This window comes from Salvelinus namaycush, chromosome 2 (genome assembly GCF_016432855.1).
Source record: "Salvelinus namaycush isolate Seneca chromosome 2, SaNama_1.0, whole genome shotgun sequence".
NCBI lineage: Eukaryota > Metazoa > Chordata > Actinopteri > Salmoniformes > Salmonidae > Salvelinus > Salvelinus namaycush.
In genome coordinates, this window is record NC_052308.1 from 21,765,810 (window position 1) to 21,787,807 (window position 21,998).

The following is a 21,998-nucleotide window of genomic DNA, read 5'->3' on the forward strand; positions in this document are numbered from 1 at the left end:
AGCCTCCAATTAATGGCCTCATTTTAACAATTAAGAGCAGGAGGAGGAAGGGAAAAGCTCATGTACTGACTACTGAATGAAGGCTGGAGGCGTAGTGATGATCGCCTGATAGTAGAAGAACACTGCTATCTCATCATCATCACAGTCCCCCTCACCGAACGTAACTGATGCCCATGGTATCTTCCCAGGTTGGGGGGCCCTCACACTCCACCAGGTGTTGTCCCATACTGTAGGTGGGGCCCAGACCTCTGTAAGGGGTGGGTAAAGGAAATGGAGGAGGGGTAGGGAGGGAAGTTGAGTTTAGTTTAGGGTGTGGGGTCGGCAAACATGGCAGGGGATGATGGACGACATCAAACTCGCAGTGGCCCCCATCCCCTCCCCTCCTGTCCTCACAGCGTAGAGGAAATTAAAGAGCTGTGTAGCAGAAGAAGGAGGGGGAGGAGGGGGTGATTTAGCGTGTGGTGCAGGGGGATGGGGACCTGGCGCATTGGAGTTAATTACTGAATAATGAGGAACAATTTATTGTGTTCTTGTTAGAGACATCAAAACGCTGGATGCTGCCTACAGAAAAAGCGCATGCCTCTCTCTTTATACGTCCCACTAAATGCAGTATTTAACTTGGAGTCATTAAAGAGGCACTGCCTTGCCTCGTTCCAGTCAGCAGTGGAGAGCAGCTTCCCAGGGCTTATGAAGGAACAGCTAACACTGTCCTAACGCCAGGTACCTCCTAAGTGCCTGTCCTCTGGAGAATGTATTCAAATAAATAATGAGAATTGCATTAGCTGCAGATCGATCTCTCCTGTATCTTTCAGGCTTCTGCTGATGAGCATGGCATAACTACTCCTATTCACCTTTCAACCCCTGCAAATCTACACAGGCCTACTGTAAAAGGGCTTGTCATTCCCCTCAGGGAATGCGCTTGTTGTCATGTTCATGACTGTTACGGAATCCAGATGCCTTTGGTTTTAAGTTGAAATGTCATGGAGCAGTTTTAGACATACTGTCATCCAGTTCGGAAAGAAAAAATATATCATAAAAAACATTTGAGAATAGCTGCTACTGTACATTGAAATCACGTCTTCCACCATATCTTGAGTACAGTATATCATACTCATTTCAAGACAAGCTAGCTGTTAAATGGTTGTCCAATTTGCACAGAGCATAATGCATGCACCTTTATGATGTATTCTATAGAGCAGTGGTTCCTAACTCCGGTCCTCCAGTACCCCCAACAGTACACATTTTGGTTGAAGCCCCAGACAAACACACCTCATTCAACTTGTCAAGGGGTTGATGATTAGTTGACAAGTAGAATCAGCTGTGCTTGTCCGTGGTGTCAGATTTGGTGTCAGATGTGGTGTGTGAGGCAGACACACTCTTTGATGTGTTAAATATGAGATCTGACCACAGAACAAAGCAGCTGTCAGACACAGACTGTTGTCAGAGGCAATCCACGCCAATTATTATTGAGTATCTGTCATGCATGATTCAGAGGCTCCAAAGATACTGAGGAATGCCTAAGGCAGGATTTCCCAAACTCGGTCCTAGGGCCCCCCCCCCCCCCACCCCACGGCGCACGTTTTGGTTTTTGCCCTAGCACTCAACAGTTGATTCAAATAATCAAAGCTTGATGATGAGTTGAGTATTTGAATCAGATGTGTAGAACTAGGGCAAAAAACTAAATGTGCACCCAGGGGTGGCCCCGGGACCGAGTTTGGGAAACCCTGGTCTAAGGAGATTATGGTACTACTGACATAACCTTCAAAAACTCTTTACAAATAAACACAAGAGTGGTCAAATTGTAATGGAGGCAATTGTTTCGTGTGATCATCTGTGAACATATTACATATAGCATGCAAGATTCACATACAATCAAATAAATGGTTATTCATTTAACACTCAGATCTTTTAGTTCCTGTGTTACACCATAGTATAATCACTCATTTAGTCAATTGTTTTCCATCACAGCACACAATCATTATATCATATTCTCATACAACTTTGAGAGTTACATTTTCAATGCCTCAAATGACAGGGAGAGAGAGGTTGCTGAATGTGATGTAACCATGTTGTGTAGCCAGAATCAACATGTTCAATATGAGGCCTAGAGAACGATCCCGCTACACAGATGAGTGCTCCTCGAATGTTAATGAGGTCTCCTTTAGACATGCATAAGTTACATATCTGCATGCAAGGATCTGAGGTGACCCTACTTACGGCATTTGAAATGTAGCTGGCTTTATTTACGACGTGTCTCCCTGCACAGGCATCGCCACCTGAGCAGCCCAACGCTTTCAGAAGATACGGTTTTCTTTTAATGACCTGCAAATGAATCACTCAATCATAAAGAAGCTGAATCCCTTTTGAAAATGAATAAAACAAAATATGAATAATATTCTGCCAATAGATCATAGAAACCAACCAAAGCAGTGCCAAAGCAGAGGTATAGGAAGCAAGAGGCATGAAAAAAGGCCTTTCAGATACGTTGCTAATTATAATCACTACTACAGTGTCATCCACCGAGGGGTCCAAATTCCTCCTTGTAGGGGGTTCCTCTGGTTCTAGAGAAGCAACACACCTGTAAACACCACAGCAGCTAACGTTATTGTAACTTCATGATTTCATAATGACAGCATAATTAATCTCTACAGGCTCCAGTGGTGTGGTCCCTAAGGACAAAACATGTCTAGATCTCAACCAGGGATAAACACACGGTACAAAAGACAGAGGTAGGAACTCATTCATCAAAATAACAAATCTAACTAAATGCTTTCAGTTTGATACTGTAGTGTAAGCCAAGGAATTCACCGAATCAACTGCAGCAAAATAAAATGAACCTCATTTTATTCTAATAAAGCATTTCTAGGACATATTGCTCATTAATGTAATAATCAACCAGGGTGCTTAAAAGATGCAGCCATGTGTATCCAAATACCCCAGCAATCTGAATGCCTTATGATGGAGAGGTGCTAAGTGATTGCTTTTCTATTGAATCACCAGGCCTTTAAAAAAAAAGATGTCTTAGGGTCTTGAGAACACCCTTGGGTGCACAGGCAGCAATAATGACAAGTGCATACGTTTGAATCCTCCACTCAAGCCAGATTCAGGGCTTTTTGTGGGGAAGATAAATGTATCTTAAGATTCTCCATCCCTCATTTCTTTCTATTTATTAGGATAATGAATTTCTGAGTGCTGTGCCAGTTCCACTGAGCCTGCTCCTCGGCCTGATTCTCTGTAACATTTCCACATAGCCGCTGGGGAACATTATATGAAGGCAGGGCTTACAATACCATCAATATGCCGAAGACGACAATCGGACGTTTCATAGATATTAATGGAAGTGCAAATTAAATATAAGTTGGAGTGGAGCTATCGGGGTTATGATCAATGCCTTTTGCTCAGTCAGATTTAATAGAGGGTTTGTAATTTGAGTATCCAAACAGAATGTGTATCTTAAATGGGGAAGATGAAAGTAATCCCACATGGGGAGGAAATAACACGTTAGCAGCATTATAATTAGAGAACTCGCAGTACAATGTTTCCCTCACACTGTATTGATGTTGAGTGAAAACCTTCTACATCTGTAATGCAGACACAGGACATGGATATTGGAATGGGTTTTTAGACACCTGTTATTAAGATGTCATAAGAGATATTTGTCTGAAGCAAAAGTGTCAATAGAGTATTGTATTAGATGCATAACATATTCTGCCCAAATCATTTAGCTAATTCTATGGGTAGCTGAATCAAAACAGAACAGCTTTGGAAATGGACCCACTCATTTTACTGTTATGTTGATGGAACGAGAGCCATTGTTAGGGACAAGTATACTGTAACCACCTTAGCTATGGTCATAACAATAATGACAGAAAACAATAAAGGCGCAGTAGATGAATTATTAAGAATGTGAATAATTTTATAATGTAAATTTCAAACGGACTTGACAGCAATTTGCTGGGTCAGCAAAGCATTGGCTCAGTTGATGCACCATTGGTAATGAAAATCATGAATTCATGAGTTTTACTGTGGATTAAAAAAACACAAAGAGATAAGCAAATCATAAGAGAAACGAGCAGAAAGGTACCTCCCCAGAAACATGTATTTTAATAAAGCATGTGTATGCATCTAGTTTGCTACCTCTGTTCAAATATAATACAAAATTATAACACAGGTTGACAAAATGTTCACCTTTTTATGATTTATTGGAAATCCATCTCACAATACACAGCACAGCAGCCACCTAAAATGAAATTGTGGAAGTCACCAGGTGAGCACCAGGTGAGCACCAGCCAACAGCACAACTAGACTCCAATGAATAACACATGATCTGACCAACAAGGCCACACAGAGCTCTACATACCAGCTATACAGCTAGTGACCACACACACACACACACACACACAAGCAGGTGAGCTGATGCAACCCTCACCATCAGAGAAAACACAACTGTGGTGGTATAATGAAAATGAAATGTACTTGAAGGAGCTTTAAAAAATGAATTAAACAGTCTTGACGGCCATTTCCATCCCCTGGGCTTGTGCAACTAGGTTGTATCAATAATTGCTCATTTAAACATGCATATAATTAAAACCACTATTATTCCCAAGTTTGAATCAAGGTCCCTAAAATGTCAAGCAGTCTGCCGTTTGGAAAGGTTACTTGGCGTCTGTGTGTCTTTCCCTACATGTGTTGCCATTGCTTTATCTTACTGGCGTGGGGTTGATCAACTTTGAAGGACAGTGGTTAACTCATGTTAAAGGCCCAGTGCAGTTAAAAACACAATTTTCTGGTGTTTTATATTTCCACACTATGAGGTTGGAATAATACTGTAAAATTGTGAAAATGATGGTTATGCTGTTTTAGTGTAAAAGCTGTTTGAAAAGACCGCCTGAAAGGTCAAGTTGTTTTGCAGGAAGTGAATAGGCCAATAACAAAGAGAGTTTCAAACCTCTCTGCCAATAACAGCTAGTTTTTAGGTTAGATATCCCTCTCATTAGGTTCCTCCAATAAGGCTCCCAGACAGTCCTAGCTAAATTCTTGCTAGAGAAATAGCTTTCTGCCAAGACACTTTGTTTCCAATAAAAAATGTCAAAAATAAACAATCACAGTAATTGGACCTTTTACCTACTACAGTTCTGACACTGTTGTCAAAATTGACAGAGGCTTTTATTGTGTCAATTGTCTTTCAACACTATCAAGGTACTTGGTCCCACATTTTCTACTCACTACCCTTCCTAATTTTGATAAACGTATGGTATGACCACAATAAGGATGATTGAGGTGATTTAACTGTATTTACATCAGTGAAATTAAGCCTTTATTGACCTGTTGAAAGTTAAATGATTTTAAATAATAGATTTTGTCCACACTTCATTGACACAATAGGTCCTGTAGACCTACTGTTGTAAGAGCCTTAGCTCCATTTATAAAGGCTATACATTTCATTTTCAAATATCTCACTCACTAGACTAGGGCTGAAGCATGATAAAATACATCAATAAAAGGGTATTGATGTTGTCAAATGTTAATATGCCATCTATAAACCCTGACGTACTCTCTCACCCAGATACAGGCTGTGCTCCGCTCTGTGTTGTCTCCTCCTGTTGTCGCATCGACCCAGGGCTACTCACAATTTGCTTCTGCTGTAAAATGTTGCATTCCAGGACAAACATGGACATTAATCAAAGTTGATTTGAAGTGCGAGGGCACAAGTGCTTTTGTGCTGAAGAACTCTTTAGCACAACACCGGCATGTTCGCGGGCCCCGCTCCTGAGCGTAATTGCAGCACAAGGAGGTCATAAATAATGTATTCAAGATCACTTACACCTCATGAAGCAAGCCATAGGTTTGGAGAGATCACATTTTCAGCTCAAAATACTAGATTTGGCTCTTGTGGTTGCGCTTTCCAGGGAAAACAAGATCTTCAAAAAGGGCTTTGAAACCGTTTAGAGCAATACAAAACATAATAACATCAAAACAGTTTAGACTGAATTATGAAGTGAATAAACTCCTGACTAAAGTGAGGTGTTGTAGGCAGCAGTACAGAGGATGGAGTTTAACATGTTGCTGTGGATGCTACAATAGTTATGCCTTAAAAACTATAGGCTACACTTTAATGAATTGACAAAATGATACACCTACTGTATGTATGACCCCAGTCGACCTGTGTTTAGGTACAACTAATGGAAAAACACAATAGAAGTTGTTACCTGACATGTAAATGTTTGTCTTTAGTTAAGATTAAGAGAGTAGATTACAATCAGAACAGTTATTACAATTCCCAACATAAACTGTGTAGATACCTGCATAACAATTACTGTGAACCTTGACAATTACTCACCTCATCTCTTGGCAAGCAGTAGCAACAGATTAATTAATTAATTAAAATGTCATTACATTTTTCATACATTGGAAATGTAACTATTTCAGTTTCATTTTAATTGAAAGTACTGTACATTGCGCTTGTTCAACATTTCAACACAGATTCATTCCCATGTCGAGCTGTTTGCACACTAGAATTGCAGATCTTTTCAATCCTAATTTCCTCACATAAACATACAGCAGACCCTTTGTTATTACCCTCGGATAATGGCAAATAATGTTCTTGATAACCCCACATTCAAACAGTGATTATCCTGTATACTGAAAGGTGGAGAACAGCAAATATCTGTAGCTCCCCATCTCTAGACTGCCCCCTTGTGGCCATCTGACGAAATGCCTAACTAATATTCTACCCTCGTTATATTAAGATGTTTATTAGGTCATTCTGGATACATTTTTACATTCACTGCTTACAGAAATCGAATTTCTGATATTGTCCTGTGAGGAAGTTGTGTCTATCTACCATGCAGGTTTGGTTTGTCTTCTACATTAAATCCAACTGAAATGCAGAGCTCGTCAGATCTTTCCATATCTAAACGGGATCCTCTCACTCACTAGCCTCGTTAATAAGGGACCCCATTATGTAAATCTGAGTATGACCACTAATAGTGAGAAGTTGCTCACACAAACAAGCACTGTCTCATTGCATGGATGGTGCTAATTGGACACTCCTTTGGTATAATTGCAGTGACTAAGGCCGTGCCCTCAGCTAACCTCTCCTTTAAGCATTGTTTTGCAGCACATAAACAGTACAGGGAGCAATTAAGATGTGGATTGTAAGCACCACTTGGGGGACCAATCAGCAAAACCATGAGAGAAGAGCTGAAGGAGGGGGGTACGCTAGGGTACCCGGAGAAACACAACCATCCCAGGACTGTCAAACAGGGAGTTATTACACATTTATATGCATAGAATGTCTAGTTAGCTTTGAAACCATATTTATGTGTTCAGTATGTAGTCCCCATAAGGAAAGGATTAGTTACAATATTAAGTTTGATAGTGTTTATTTTAGAAAGAGACTGTATTTCGTACAGTATCTTGTCATACACATCTCAGCACTTTCTACTATGCCCAACCCATCTTTTGCAATCTAATATCCAGTACGTACTGCACTTGCACAGTAGAAAGCAGCATGCATTCAGTGTATTAAAATCTTGAACTATGAACCCGTTTCAAGTACTTTTCACTTATGAAACAAATACCTCTGATGGGGCCAATGGTGTCAAAACCTGTTTATAAGATTCACTCACAGATTCCAGCGTGAAAAATGTTTCTTTATAAAAACACAGATGTCCAAAGGATTTGCAACAAAGTGTGCATTTCTGTCAAGAAAATTAACAGGGATATAAAAGCACAATTGTGTCGAAATAAATGTCCCTTTTATGTGAAGACTACTGTATGAAACTGTAAAATAATCTCCAATCTGACATAATGGTAAACCAGGGAGGTAATCACTGACCTAATCTCTATGTTATCCTATTCTCCCTGTGGAGATCAGTCACAGTGGTTGCCACAGGAGGCTGATGAGGGGAGGACGGCTCATAATAATGGCTGGAATGGAGAGTGGAAATCAAACACATGGAAGCCAAGTGTTCCATATCATTCCATTCCAGCCCTTACTATGAGTCCGTCTCCCTAATTAATGTGCCACCAGCCACCTGCGGTGGGTGTCTATTCCCAAGAGTGAACCAAGAGTGGGAAAAATTAAGCTTCTCCCTCTCTCTACCACAGACTTTGCCCACCCTCTATGACTAAGTTATGCCCTGTCATGTAGTCGGAGGCGTCAGATGCCAAGTAGACCACTGCAGCTTGCAGGTCTGTCACTAGAGCCAGTCGTCCAGCAGGGATATCTGACAGCCAGCGCTTCACCAGGGGCCTCAAACTCTCCGAGTGGATGAGAGGGGTGTCAACAATCCCCCTGAAAAGAAAAAGGGAGACAGAGATGGAGGGAAAGAGAATTCAGAGACATCAGACTTCAAAGCCAGGAGTGACAGCAGTGTGGCGTTTCAGAGCCACCACTTGGGTAACCAAAATAAAATAATAAATAAACCCAATTACCCTTCAGAAAAAGGGTACATCTCTGATGATATTTACAGTGGGACGCGTGGTGTTAAATGACTGGCACGTCGCAGGAAGCGCCACCGGGTACGACAGGACCCTAGGTGTAATTTGCCTTCAGGAGCCTGTACATTATCACTTTCTCTGTCTCCCTGATTCCTGCCTGATATGTGCTTTAGCTGGTTTGATTCTCAGGCATAGTGCTTGAGTGGCATTTAAAGGAAACAGGTGTGTTGGTACTGTAGTGATTTCCTCATCTGAGACTTAGGTACTTTCATGTTTAGACAATGCTTGGTGTCAGCATTAATCTATCATGACCAATGATTTTCTCTCCACCTATTGAAATATATAATTTGGATAAATGTGTCAACACAGCTGTGTCTAATGTGAGACGACTTCAGGCTTTTCACACAATCATTATGAAAGTAACTAAAAGCTTCACGGTCGACTCTCATCTTTAGCCCGTACCCAACATGTTAGGCATACAGTATTCCTGGCTGTGCCTTGATACAAATTCCAACATTTGGATAAATTAGCGGCTCCAAGAAGCATGTGACACCTTGGTTAACATATTCCACCTCAATTATATTTCTCTTCAGCGCCCTGTTATCTGGAACCTTTCCTGGCAATCAGAGGTGCTGTTTTCCCTCAGCCAATTTTCTAGATAATGCAGCTTATCACCGGTGCGGCTAAAGTTGCCAATGAAATCAGGCTGCAGTCAACCTCGCACTCGCTAATTGTGTCCCTTTTTTATGCATATTTACTGACTGTCACTTCTAAGAAATCAGCGCCCCATTGAGACAGCCAGTTAGAAGGGGGAAAGAATTGCTTCTTTGCAAATTAAAATTAGCAAACAAGCTGCCGATAAATAAAGCAGAGTGGTGGGAGAGTGGGCGCTTTGTTCTGGGTGTGGTGACGGGCCCCGCATGCCGAGCCACCGGACAGATTTGCTGGGGCTAAGGGATGCTCGACTTAACACACAAATACACAGCGCAGCGAAGAGTGTTCCTCTGTTCTCTTCTTCCCGCCACAGCTTCACAGACAACTAGATACAAACAATGTGCTATTGTTGTGGAGACACTTGGAGTGAGGATGCTCATTTGATTCCCTAATTGAATATAACAATTAGAGCAAGTGTTTGGTTCATTCCTCCCTAAAGACACCATCTAATTAAGGCTGAGCACATTGTTTGAGGGCTTAAATGGGTGCCTCATTCTCAAATTGAACTTTTACAATGGAGGAAAACACTCAATCGCTTCTCATCATTACTGTTCTTGGCAGCTCAACAAATAGCAATACATACTGAATAAAAGTGTAAAGTTTCATGAGGTGAAATAAAAGATCCCAGAAATGTTCCATATGCACAGAAAGCTTTTCTCTTTTGGTCACAAAATTGTTTACATCCCTATTAGTGAGCATTTCTTCTTTGCCAAAATAATCCATCCACCTGACAGGTGTGGCATATCAAGAAGCTGATTAAACAGCATGATCATTACACAGGTGCACCTGGTGTTGGGGACAAAAGGCCCCTCTAAAATGTGCAGTTTGGTCACATAACACAATGCCACAGATATATCATGTTTTGAGGGAGTGTGCAATTGGCATGCTGACTGCAGGAATGTCCACCAGAGATGTTGCTAGAAAACTGAATGTTCATTTATCTACCATATGCTGCCTCCAAAGTCGTTTTAGAGAATTTGGCAGTACGTCCAACCGGCTTCAGAACCGCAGACCATGTGTAACCACGCAAGCCCAGGACCTCCACAACCGGCTTATTCACCTGTCTGAGACCAGCCACCTCGACAGCTGATGAAACTGAGGAGTATTTCTGTCTGTAATAAAGCCCTTTTGTAGGGAAAAACTCATTCTGATTGGCTGGGCCTGGCTCCCCAGTGGATGGGCCTTGCTCCCATGTGGGTGGGCCTATGCCTGCCAAGGCTCACCCATGTTTGCACCCCTGTCCAGTCATGTGAAATCCATAGATTAGGGCCTAATTTATTTATTTCAATTGACTGATTTCCTTATATGAACTGTAACTCAGTAAAATGGTTTAAATTGTTGAATGTTGCATTTATATTTTTGTTCAGAATAGATGGGCTTGAAGTCCATGGACATTTTGTATGTGTACATTCTTAAATCAAAGTTAGGATTGAAATTTAAAAAAGTATTTGTGATGTGTGAACTGTTGTGGCATGGTGATACAGATAAGATCTGACATTGACACTATAGGCCTATTCTGAAGCCAAGCCATTTAATAATACGAACATTTGGGACACAAACTTACGGTGAGATGCAGTTAACTCGGACCCCTCTGTCGATCCACTCTGTGCCAAGTGTCTGTGTCAGTTTGACCACTCCTGCCTTTGAGGTGTTGTAGGCAAGCTGCTTCTGTGGATGGGGCACTGCAGAGGGGACAAATCAAGTCAAGTAGTATTGGTCCAACTACACCTGCATAGGTTTTTGTATAAAAAAAAAAAAAATCTGTATTGTTGTCGATCACTTGCTTTAAACTAAACTTGAACTAATTAAAACACATACTTCAGAGAGTTTTTATACATCTGGACTTATTCCACATTTCATTGTGTTACAGGCTGAATAAAAAATGTATTAAATAAATAAAAATTACCCTCACCCATCGACACACAATGCACCATAATGAAAAAGTAAAAACATGTTTTTAGAAATGTTAGCAAATTTATTGAAAATTAAATACAAAAATATCTCATTTACATAAGTATTCACACCCTTTTGCTATGACACACCACATTTTGCTCAGGTGCATCCAATTTCCTTTGATCATCTTTGAGATGTCACAACAACTTGATTGGAGTCCACCTGTGGCCAATTCAATTGTTTGGACATGATTTAGAAAGGAACACACCTGTCTATATAAGGTCCCACAGTTGGCAGTGTACACTATATATATACAAAAGTATGTGACCATCCCTTCAAATGAGGGGATTCGGCTATTTCAGCCACACCCATTGCTGACAGGTGTATAAAATCAAGCACACAGCCATGCAATCTCCATAGACAAACATTGGTAGTAGATAAGCCTTACTGAAGAGCTCAATGACTTTCAACGTGGCACCGTCATAGGATGCCACCTTTCCAACAAGTCAGTTCGTTAAATTTCTTCCTTGCTAGAGCTGCCCTGGCTGGTCAACTGTAAGTGCTGTTTTTGCAAAGTGTAAACATCTAGGAGCAACAATAGCTCAGCCGTGAAGTGGTAGGCCATACAAGCTCAAGGAACGGGACCGCAGAGTGCTTAAGCGCGTAAAAATTGTCTCACTACCAAGCTCCAAACTGCCCCTGGAAGCAACATCAGCACCAGAACTGTTCGTCGGGAGCTTCATGAAATGGGTTTCCATGGCCGAGCAGCCGCACACAAGCCTAAGATCACCATGAGAAATGCCAAGCGTCGGCTAGAGTGGTGTAAAGCTCGCCACCATTGGACTCTGGAGCAGTGGAAACGCATTCTCAGGAGTGATTAATCACGCTTCACCATCTAGCAGTCCGACGGACATATCTGTGTCAGAGCAGAAACTATACCATGAATTGTGTTGAGGCATATATCTGGGGAAGAGTATAAAACAAATACTAGTGTTGAAAGTTTCCTAAAGCACAGTGGTCTCCATCATTGGGAAATTAAAAAAATATGGAACTACGCAGACTCTGCCTAGAGCTGGCCGTCCAATCAAACTGAGCAACTGGGCAAGAAGGAACTTGGGAGGTGATCAAGAACCCAATGACCACTCTGACAGAACTACAGAGTTCGTTGGCTGAGATGGGAGAGCCTGTCAGAAGGACAACAGTCTCTAAAGCACTTCACCAATCAGGGCTTTATGGGAGAAAGGCCAGACAGAAGCTACTCCTGAGAAAAATATACGACAGCCGCGCCTGGAGTTTGCAAAAATGCACGTGAAAGACAGAGCACAAGGCAAAAGATTCTGTGGCCTGATGGGACGAAAATGTAACTCTTTGGCCTGAATTCAAAGCACTGGAGAAAACCAGGCACAACAGACAATTCCTTGATTAGAAGCTGCTTCAGAGTGAAATGACTTTAGACTAGGGAGAAGATTTACGCTCCAACAGGACAATGACCCAAAGCATACAGCCAAAGCAATGCTGGAATGGCTTCAGAACAAGAAAGTGAAAGTTCTTGAACGGCCCAGCCAAAGCCCAGACTTGAATCCTAAGACATGAAGATTGCTGTTCACTGCCTCTCCCCATCTAACTTAACAGAGCTTGAGAAAATCTGCAAGAAAGAACGGGAGAAAATCTGCAAGAAAGAACGGGAGAAAATCCCCAAATCCAGATGTGTAGAGTTTATACAGACATACCCGAGACTACACGAAGTGTAATCACCATCAAAGTTGCTTCAACAAAGTATTGACACAGGGGTGTGAATAATTATGTAAATGTTTTCATTTTCAATTAAATTTGCTAACATTTCTAAAAACATGTTTTCACTTTGTCATTATAGGTTATTGTGTGTAGATGGGTGGGGGAAAAATCAATTTCATCCATTTTGAATTCAGGCTGTAACACAACAAAATGTGGAATAACCATATAAACTGCACTCAATGTCCAAAAGACAAACCGTACCCCTCTAATAACCATGAAACACACACTACAATGTAGACTTTTTACCTTTATTTAACTAGGCAAGTCAGTTAAGAACAAATTCTTATTTACAATGACGGCCTACTCCGGACGACGCTGGGCCAATTGTGCACCGCCCTATGGGACTACCAATCACGTCCGGATGTGATACAGCCTGGATACGAACCAGAGACTGTAGTGACGTCTCTTGCACTAAGATGCAGTACCTTAGACCGCTGCGCCACTCGAGTACCCCTGCATATTATTCATTCTATCCATTTCTTCATTTCAATCATAACTCAGCACCCTGGTTTCTACTGCATGCTACATGAAAACACCTCCATTAGGTACTTGGGACCCCGTGGATAAAGCCATGTCAAAATAATTGCTTGTAATGTCCAGTTACGCACCATCTTCAGCAACAAACCATTTGTTTGCCTTGACCATCACAGATGCTGCACACTGCATGGGATGCTTGGACAGTGGCTAATTTCCCTCTGGTTGATTAATTATCACAGGGAAGCCTCCAAGTTACATACAACTTTAGTAGTTAACCTCGTCGCCCCTTGATCTCACTGCCAAATTGCTTCGGTCGGAACAGAGATGATAAATATGACACAGCTGCAGAGAGGCAGGGGCTGGTCCTGGGGAGACAGAGTGGATAGGAGATTCACGGTCCCTCGTTTGTTTAGAAAGGAATAGAGCTGATGTGAGGAGAGAAGAGGATGGAGGATGCTTCCATGATGGAGTGAGGAGGCTGAGGAGGAGGTGCAGGCCCTTGGGTAGGACCCCAGCCTTGAAGGAGAGGAGGAGCACGTGAGGAGGAGCAAAGCCCAGGGCTTACACCCAGACTGAAGGTGAAAGCCGATTTATCAGGACAGGAAACACAGCTAAAAAAGCCTAACAGTGCTAATCCTCACTGAAGACCTGATGATACAGCTCCAAAATACCGTTCAAAACAGGCCTTCATCCTTCAAATAAACCTGCATTGATGTTTTCCGTCTTTAAGAGCAGTAATCCTTAGAGGGAGAAAGAGAGCACTGTCTAAAACCCTCTTTAACATCCCCCCTGCTACTTATTGCCCATTCTAAGTGGGGGGAAACGAGCCCTTTTCATCACAGGCCTACACATACTCAAGTCCTCAGGACAGATAGGAAGTAAAGATGGTACACAGGCTGAATGAGCGTGCCACTGACATGATTCTCTCTATCCTCCGTAGTCAGGTCAAATACTTTACATCTACTCTCCAATACAGCCAAACAGCATGGGAAATATATATATTAGTTTGTCAAAAATGCTCTTCCTTTGTGTGGCCTACCATCATTCTCTTCAAATGTACAGGGGAGGGGAAAAACACATTTTATTCAGCAGATGGTCAAAAAGCTGTCATTGTCCAATTAAAATACACATTCACGGCTGCTTTTTGGTAACCTACTTGGCTAAAACAGGTCCCCTCTGATTATTCATTATGACAATACTATAACAGATGTCCAGACCAATAAAGTAAATTCCTGCAGGACTGTGCGTAACGTGAGTAATTGATCACTTTTTTTTGCCATCCTCTATTTACCAGCATGGCCCTGTTTTACAGATTGCCCCTGCAGTTGGGACTCAGGCCCATATGTCACAGCAGTTTATTGGCGATGACTATACTGCTGATGAAGTGTTACTGTTTCTCTGGAGGAACGTGTAGGAGGATTTACACTGGGCTGGGAATAACTCCCATTTCACAAGGCACTTAGTAAAATGTAAAAGCATCTGCTGCTTAAACACAGCCCTTTACAGAGGCAGGCAGGGTTGTTGCACAGGAAGCCTTTTACATGTTGGACCTCAGGTTTCCTTACTAACACATCCTCCCTAGAGCTCAGGAGATGGATGTTTATTATGATGCAAAACTGCCTTGATGAGCAGCAATCACAACTAACTGTGTTTGCAGCGGGAGAATAATGTGGGTGGATAAATCATTATAGCATTGTCCTGAATAAACAGTTATATGGTGAAGATTAGCAGTATTAGCAATTATACTTTAAAAAAAAATAGATTGCATTTGTGAAATGGGTCACCAAGTTTCCTCCTCTGTCACTTTAAGTTCACTAAAGTACACTGAAATGGCAAGACTGTAGAATACCAAGCCCATTGAAGTCGTTTCGCAACGTTACAGAAACAAACCGTATACAATTATGTTCTGGTGCACAAAATCAGCATTGAGTATTACATTACTGTACTTCTCAGTGTACTATAGGAGACATATCAATGCAGCAACAAAGCTCAGGTCATTATTCTTCATTGACTCACCATTCTTCACTTGACTCACCATTCTTCATTGACTCACCATACATGGAGATGAAAGGAAGACATTCTCCCTCTAAAATGTTGATCAAATCTAAAGGGAACATACAGGATAGATAGAATATTCACTAACCTATTAGACTGGCCATGGACGCTGTGTTAATAATCTTCCCATATCCTTGCTTCAGCATCACACGACCTGCAGCCTGAGGCAAGAATTCAGGGAGAATGGACACATATTAGAAACACTCATCACACTTTTAGTATTGACACCCTATGTGTACACTTTTCATTATTATTCATACTTACTCAGAAGACCCTACTCAAACTCTCATATATTCCATGTGTAATTTACACGTCAAACATTCCCCCCCAAAACAGTTAGACGTGTAAACTCAAATGCAAACAACTGTACATGTTTCCCATTTTCCAGACAGACTTATGACACTGGTATGACCCTCTGAGTAATGAAATAGATCACACAGGTCTACAGTAGCATACTAGCCTAGGCTGCCAAAAGTGGGCTCTAGATCTGCACTATCGTCTTGGATTGATATGCCCAACCGTTAATACACTTGTGTCTCCCGTGGACCGGCTCGTACATAAAGCATCCTGCAGTCAGGCTGCAAAGGCATAATTTTCCTCTTTAACTAGCTTGAATGGCGGGCAGTTGAGGGAAAAAAAGGGAAAAATATGTGTACCGTCTTAATAAAACATTTTCCAACCCCATTTCGCACCGCATTCAGCCGGTCCACTGGGGACGGACACAAGTGTATTACCAGCTGGGCACATCAATCCTAGACGATAGTGCAGATCAGGCGTCCCCTATAAGTGGACTCGGGTTACAACAAAATACAGTAGAGGAATCACACACCTGACAACACATGAAGGTCCCCCTCAAGTTGACATCAAAGGTTTGGTCCCACTCTTCCAGACTGGTGTCCTCACTGGCTGAGTTCATGTTGATCCCTGCGTTGTTGCATGCTATTTGGATCGCTCCCCATTTGGACACAATGCTGTCAATCATCCTCTCAACATCTAACGATTTGCTGATGTCAGCAGTAATCGCAATGCAATTTATCCCTGGATTAAAAAGTAGTGGCTGTTTAAAATGCAATAATAGGCAAGTTCGAAATTACTGATATTATTACTATTTTGTATCTTCATATGCAAAATATGGTGCCATGTGGTGCAGATTAAAGATTTTGTCTGAAAATATAATATAATCAGATTACAATATACAACAGGGATAATGAACTAGATTCAGCCGCAGGACGATGGTTTCTTGAGCGGAAGGTCAGGGGGCCGGAACATAATTACAAATCATTTGTAGACTACAAAGTGACCGCAAGAAGCCAAAACAGATATAATATTTCACTAAAACAATCATTCAAACCTGGCTTAGGTTTGCATACAATCACATACAATGAGTATACAAAACATTAACAACACCTGCTCTTCCATGATAGACTGACCAGGTGAAAGCTATGATCCCTTATTGATGTCACGTGTTAAATCCACTTCAATCAGTGTAGAGGAGGGAATGGAGACAGGTTAAAGAAGTTTTTTTAAACCTTGCTACAATTGAGAAATGGATCATATGCGTGTGCCATTCAGAGGGTGAATGGGAAAGACAAAGATTTAAGTGCCTTTGAATGGGGTATGGTAGTAGGTGCCAGGCACACCGGTTTTGTTGAGGACTGCAACGCTGCTGGGTTTCAGCCAACTTGACACAACAGTGGGAATCACTGGAGTCAAAATGGGTCAGCATTCCTGTGGAACGCTTTCGACACCTTGTAGAGTCCATGCCCTGACGAATTGAGGCTGTTCTGAGGGCAAAAGGGAGGGGTGCAAACTCAATATTAGGAAAGTGTTCATAATGTTTTGTACACTCAGTGTAGTGTATATCTCTCTATTATGAGTGGGGGTATTTTTACATCATGTCCAACAATAATAAAATAAAACAATTCAAATCTTGGGCCGCTAATAGGGGAACAATGATGTACAGTATTTCCTTGACGTTTCCCTGACAGTAGAGCACCATCTGCTGGTAATACATGGAAGGTTAATATGAAAATCCAACATTGTGACAATCATAGTTGTGTGCGCTAATGCCAAAGCCTTACCTTTCAATGTGAGCTCCTCTGCCACGCCCTCAGCCTTCCCTTGGTCCAGGTCTACCACAGCAACTTTGGCCCCAGCCTCTCCTAGGGCATGTGCGAACGCCCTGCCTATACCCTGGCCTGCCCCCGTCACATAGGCCACCCTGCCGTCCAGACGCATCCGGTCCAGGATCGACCTCCCGTTCAAACCCCGGAATACCTCATCGTCTGTTACCTTGCTCTGAGACAAGTCAAACACAAGTGAGTTATAAGTGAGAAGGGAAAAGTCTGTATGAGCTTTTAAGTACTGTATAGTCACCATTTGACTCATGGTAGTAACTACAGCTGTCAATGACAACAATGATAGTAATTTTCTTTTCCTTTTAGCACTGGCACTAAGTGTGGTTCTGACTGAGGATGCGTCGTATGTTACCTGTGTGCCTGCACATGCTGTTGCCATGGGTACTCTGCGGATGATACTGATGCCATCTCTGAGGGGGACAATGACCTTAAAAAAAGAAAAACCTTCTTTACTAACACAGGAGTAAACACCCAGCAATAATTAGACAGATTACAAGCCATGTCTCTCCACTGACCTGCTCCACACGAAGATCACTCTTCACAAACTGGTTAAAATCTCGAAGCGCCAGCCCGTTTACATCAGCGGTGTCCTTTAGGTAAACCTTAGCCTTGAACAGAGAGTTATCCACACATATCACACCACTCAGCCGTAGGAGGTTGTGGTCAAGAATGAACTTGTAGTAGTTGATGTAGTTGTTCTTGTCTGCGTCGATAAAGACCATGTCAAACTGCTCGCCTGCTGCAGCCAGTTCCTTTAAAAGAGACAATATTATCAGAGAGCTGGACCATTCACTGTCAATGAGCTAGATACACTGATACAGTGTCTAGCCTTTTACTCAGGTGTAATGGTTGTTATATATATATATATATATATATATATAATTGGCTATTTATTGTACTCATATTTATTACACTTACAAATAGGTGTGTTACTTTAAGTGATTTGGTTTGCATTGTATATGCATGTAACTATATAATGTGGTTATTAAGCAAGTAGACTAACATGTGTAATCACTGCAGGCTAAGCTTAATCAATGTAGTTACACAACATGTAGTTAGTCACCTTCAAGCTATCCATGGCAGAACCAATCTTCACTGTTATCTTCTTGCCATGTGGAGACCTGTCAAATATGGGCTTAGCAAATTCTTTAAGATATTGCTCAATCTCACAGGCAACCAGTGAACCATCCTCGGGCAGTCCTTCAGCCATTGAGAGAGCACCATACCCTGTGAACATGCCTATCTCTAGGATCCTCTTGGCTTTACTCATGTGAACCAGCATTTTCAGAGTCTGGCCTGCCAATGAAACATCAAGACAAATATTTAGCACACTTAAATATGTATCTCAAACCAAGCATCGACACAACTGTACCCAATAGAGATGTCTCACCTTCCACATGCCCAGTGATGCACTCTTTTGGAAGCCGAAACTGAGTCTTGCCCTCCTCGAATACTTTATCCCAGTTGTGTTCCATCGTTTTCCTACACATTCGTATGGGATTAAGTAAGAATGTGCATGAGAAACCATCCATGTGAACTGTGTCTGTGGGACGGACAAGAGAATTACTCACTGATACAGCTCAGCGAGAGGTGCACTTTCCTGGCTGCTCATTTTCTCCAGGTAGCCATCTAGACCACACGCTATGTCCAGGGCCTTCTGTAGGTTGACCCTCAGTTCCTCTGGAATGTTGGCATTGCTATCGGCTATCTCCTTGGCTTTGTTTAAGAAATCCACCATGAATTCCATCGGGGTGTCAGAGACTGCAGAGAACACAAGACCAAAACTGTACACAAGCCTATACAGTATAGGCCTAATGAGTACAGTAGGCTATTATACTAATGAACAATTTGAGACAGAAGGGGGGTAAAAAAAAAGTGATACAGAGAAGGAGTGACGTTATAATAATATGGAAATCCAATGGTGTAAAGTACTTAAGTAAAAATACATTAAAGTACTGCTTAAGTCATTTTTGGGGGGGAATCTGTACTTTAATATTTATATTTGACAACTTTTACTCCATTACATTCATAAGAAAAGTATGTACTTTTTACTGCATACATTTTCCCTGACACCCAAAAGTACTTGTTACATATGGAATGTTACATATGATATGCACTTATCAAGAGAACATCCCTGGTCCTCCCTACTGCCTCTGATCTGGCAGACTCACTAAACACAAATGTTTTGTCTGTAAATTATGTTGGAGTGTTGGGAGCGTGCCCATGGCTATCCGTGAATAAAAAATACTTTTGTGCTGTCTGGTTTGCTTCATATATAGAATGTAAAAGTATTTATACTTTTACTTTTAATACTTAAGAATATTTTAGCAATTACATTTACTTTTGATACTTAAGTATATTTAAAACCAAATACTTTTAGAAGCAAATATCTTTAGACTTTTACTCAAGTAGTATTTTGCTGTGTGACTTTTTACTCAAGTATGACAGTTAGGTACTTTTCCCACTGGACAATTCATAGACTACTGTGTGTCATGACATAACTATACCATTAGATGGACACAGAGCTCTAGGAAAGACGGATGGGTCCAATAAATAACTGCAACAGGCGGGGTTATAAGTGTATGTTCCTAGAGATACGGTAAAGAAGTCAATGGAACTCGACCAAAACCATGGATATGCCATCGAAACGCGTGGGTGAAAGATGCCTTAGGGTACCTCATACATTTAGGCGATTGTTTATGTGTATTGCACACTATGTTAATGTAAAAATCGGAGTAAACTGCTTGTATAGATGTCAACCCCAATACATGTTAATGCCATCGTCACCACTCAACTGCAATACAGTTCAAAACTAGACTACCACCACCGATTTCTGTATGCTAGCGATACTACAAACGGGAGTTAGGAAACTAGCATTAGCAGTCACTTATTCTAAACCTGAAAAGGAACCAATTCTAAATGTTATGTAGCGAAAACAACCAAATATATTAAAATCGGACGTTAGTAACTACATTGTGGGCATGTTACAATACATCAATCTTGACGGATTTGACGAATATCTACTTTGTTTGATCAGATTTGTTAAATGTGCGCCAATCCGGCGTCCTAGTCCCCCACGGCTGCGTTCCATGCATTGACCTCTTAACCGCATCTAGCTAGTCCTATGTGTAGGTTATTTAATTTAATTACAATTAATATAAATGTAATGTTTAGTTTTATAATGCAAAAATAGTGGATTATTATGAATATACTATTTAAGTGTCCTATCATCTTTCCAGTTGATGTTTCCCCGCGACATTCTCCTGCATCCTACAACTAACTAGCCCAACCACATTCATTCTTTCGAGCTTCTGCAATCATAGCTAGTTCTGTGAGAAAGACCCGACATACCTTTGGCAGCCTGCATGGTGAATTTCCACGGCGTTCGTAATACAAAATACACAACAAGTTGTCAAATCACAAAGGGCGACTGGCAAAGCAGCTGTCTGTCTATCTATATAGCTTAAACCCGTTTCAGTTGTGTAAATGTATCTTTATTGATGGCTTACGAAACTCCCCAAAATAAACTCCTAGTTTTCCACACAGTAGGTCCGCCCACGTGTCCGTTGACCTGTAAGATCTGTCTATCGATGTCAAACTTTTTGTGTAAACCTTTCGCGACAAATTGTTTCCATCATGTTTACACTTTTGTCATGAGGTGCTGAAGAGTTCAAATGAGCCATGTAAAATGTGAAATCATTCAAATGATATAATAAAATAGAATGGATTTTTAGCTCAATACAAAAAGACATGAACAATCACCTTACTTCAAGAATGGGCATATTTCCCATTACTCTACAAAAAAGGTGATCTTAAACTTTCATCTTGGCTAATCCTAGACTGACATCTGCTTTTGTTGTCAGCTGCACGTTTTATTACTCTTTATTTTCAGGTGTAGGATCTTAATTTGATTACCCTGTTGCTGGACAACTTTACTGCAATGATTATTGCATTTGAGGTTTAAAAAGGCTTCTGAAGTTTGTAATTTCCACTTTGAAATGTCAAAGCTGATTTTCCCTTTTAAAAAAAGTATCAAAATACCAATTAATTATAATCCACAATTCCTGTAGGCTTATTTTCCTGTTGTAACAAACTGGCTCAAATTGTTTAACCTTTATTTAACTAGGCAAGTCAGTTAAGAACAAATTCTTATTTACAATGACAGCCTAAGACCAGTGGGTTAACTGCCTTGTACAGAGGCAGAACAACAGATTTTTACCTTGCCAGCTCAGGGATTTGAACATTCTAACCACTAGGCTACCTGCTGCCCCAAATTAAGATGCTACATGTCTATTTACTCTTCAAACAGAACACCATGAACTCACCAGATGTGCTCAGATGAAAAATGGTCAATTGAATGTGTTTCTATACAGTAGCTGGTCAGGTTGACCTCTGACAACATCCATCCAGTGCCACAAATAAATACTTTCTCTTGTAACTGTTGCATACCTGTGTCCAGTATGTTAAGTAGCCTAGGAGGCT

At 41.2% G+C, this 21,998-nt stretch overlaps 1 protein-coding gene across 2 annotated transcripts; it reads right to left on the reverse strand.

The window, feature by feature from the left end:
* Positions 1-7,368: 7,368 nt before the first annotated feature.
* LOC120060128 (3-oxoacyl-[acyl-carrier-protein] reductase, chloroplastic-like) lies at positions 7,369-21,046 on the reverse strand. Of its 2 annotated transcripts, XM_039009228.1 has the most exons (11): positions 20,868-21,046; positions 19,088-19,277; positions 18,907-18,998; positions 18,580-18,812; positions 18,032-18,268; positions 17,869-17,943; positions 17,460-17,676; positions 16,208-16,416; positions 15,467-15,539; positions 10,724-10,841; positions 7,369-8,299 (listed from the first exon to the last, which is right to left on the reverse strand). In XM_039009228.1, exons 1-11 carry the CDS (start codon positions 20,881-20,883, stop codon positions 8,104-8,106), a joined length of 1,656 nt encoding a protein of 551 aa, XP_038865156.1. In that variant the 5' UTR covers positions 20,884-21,046; the 3' UTR covers positions 7,369-8,103. The 2 variants fall into 2 exon arrangements, with proteins under 2 accessions (XP_038865156.1, XP_038865165.1); XM_039009237.1 differs by lacking the exon at positions 19,088-19,277 and having other exon boundaries at positions 18,907-19,059.
* Positions 21,047-21,998: the final 952 nt, after the last annotated feature.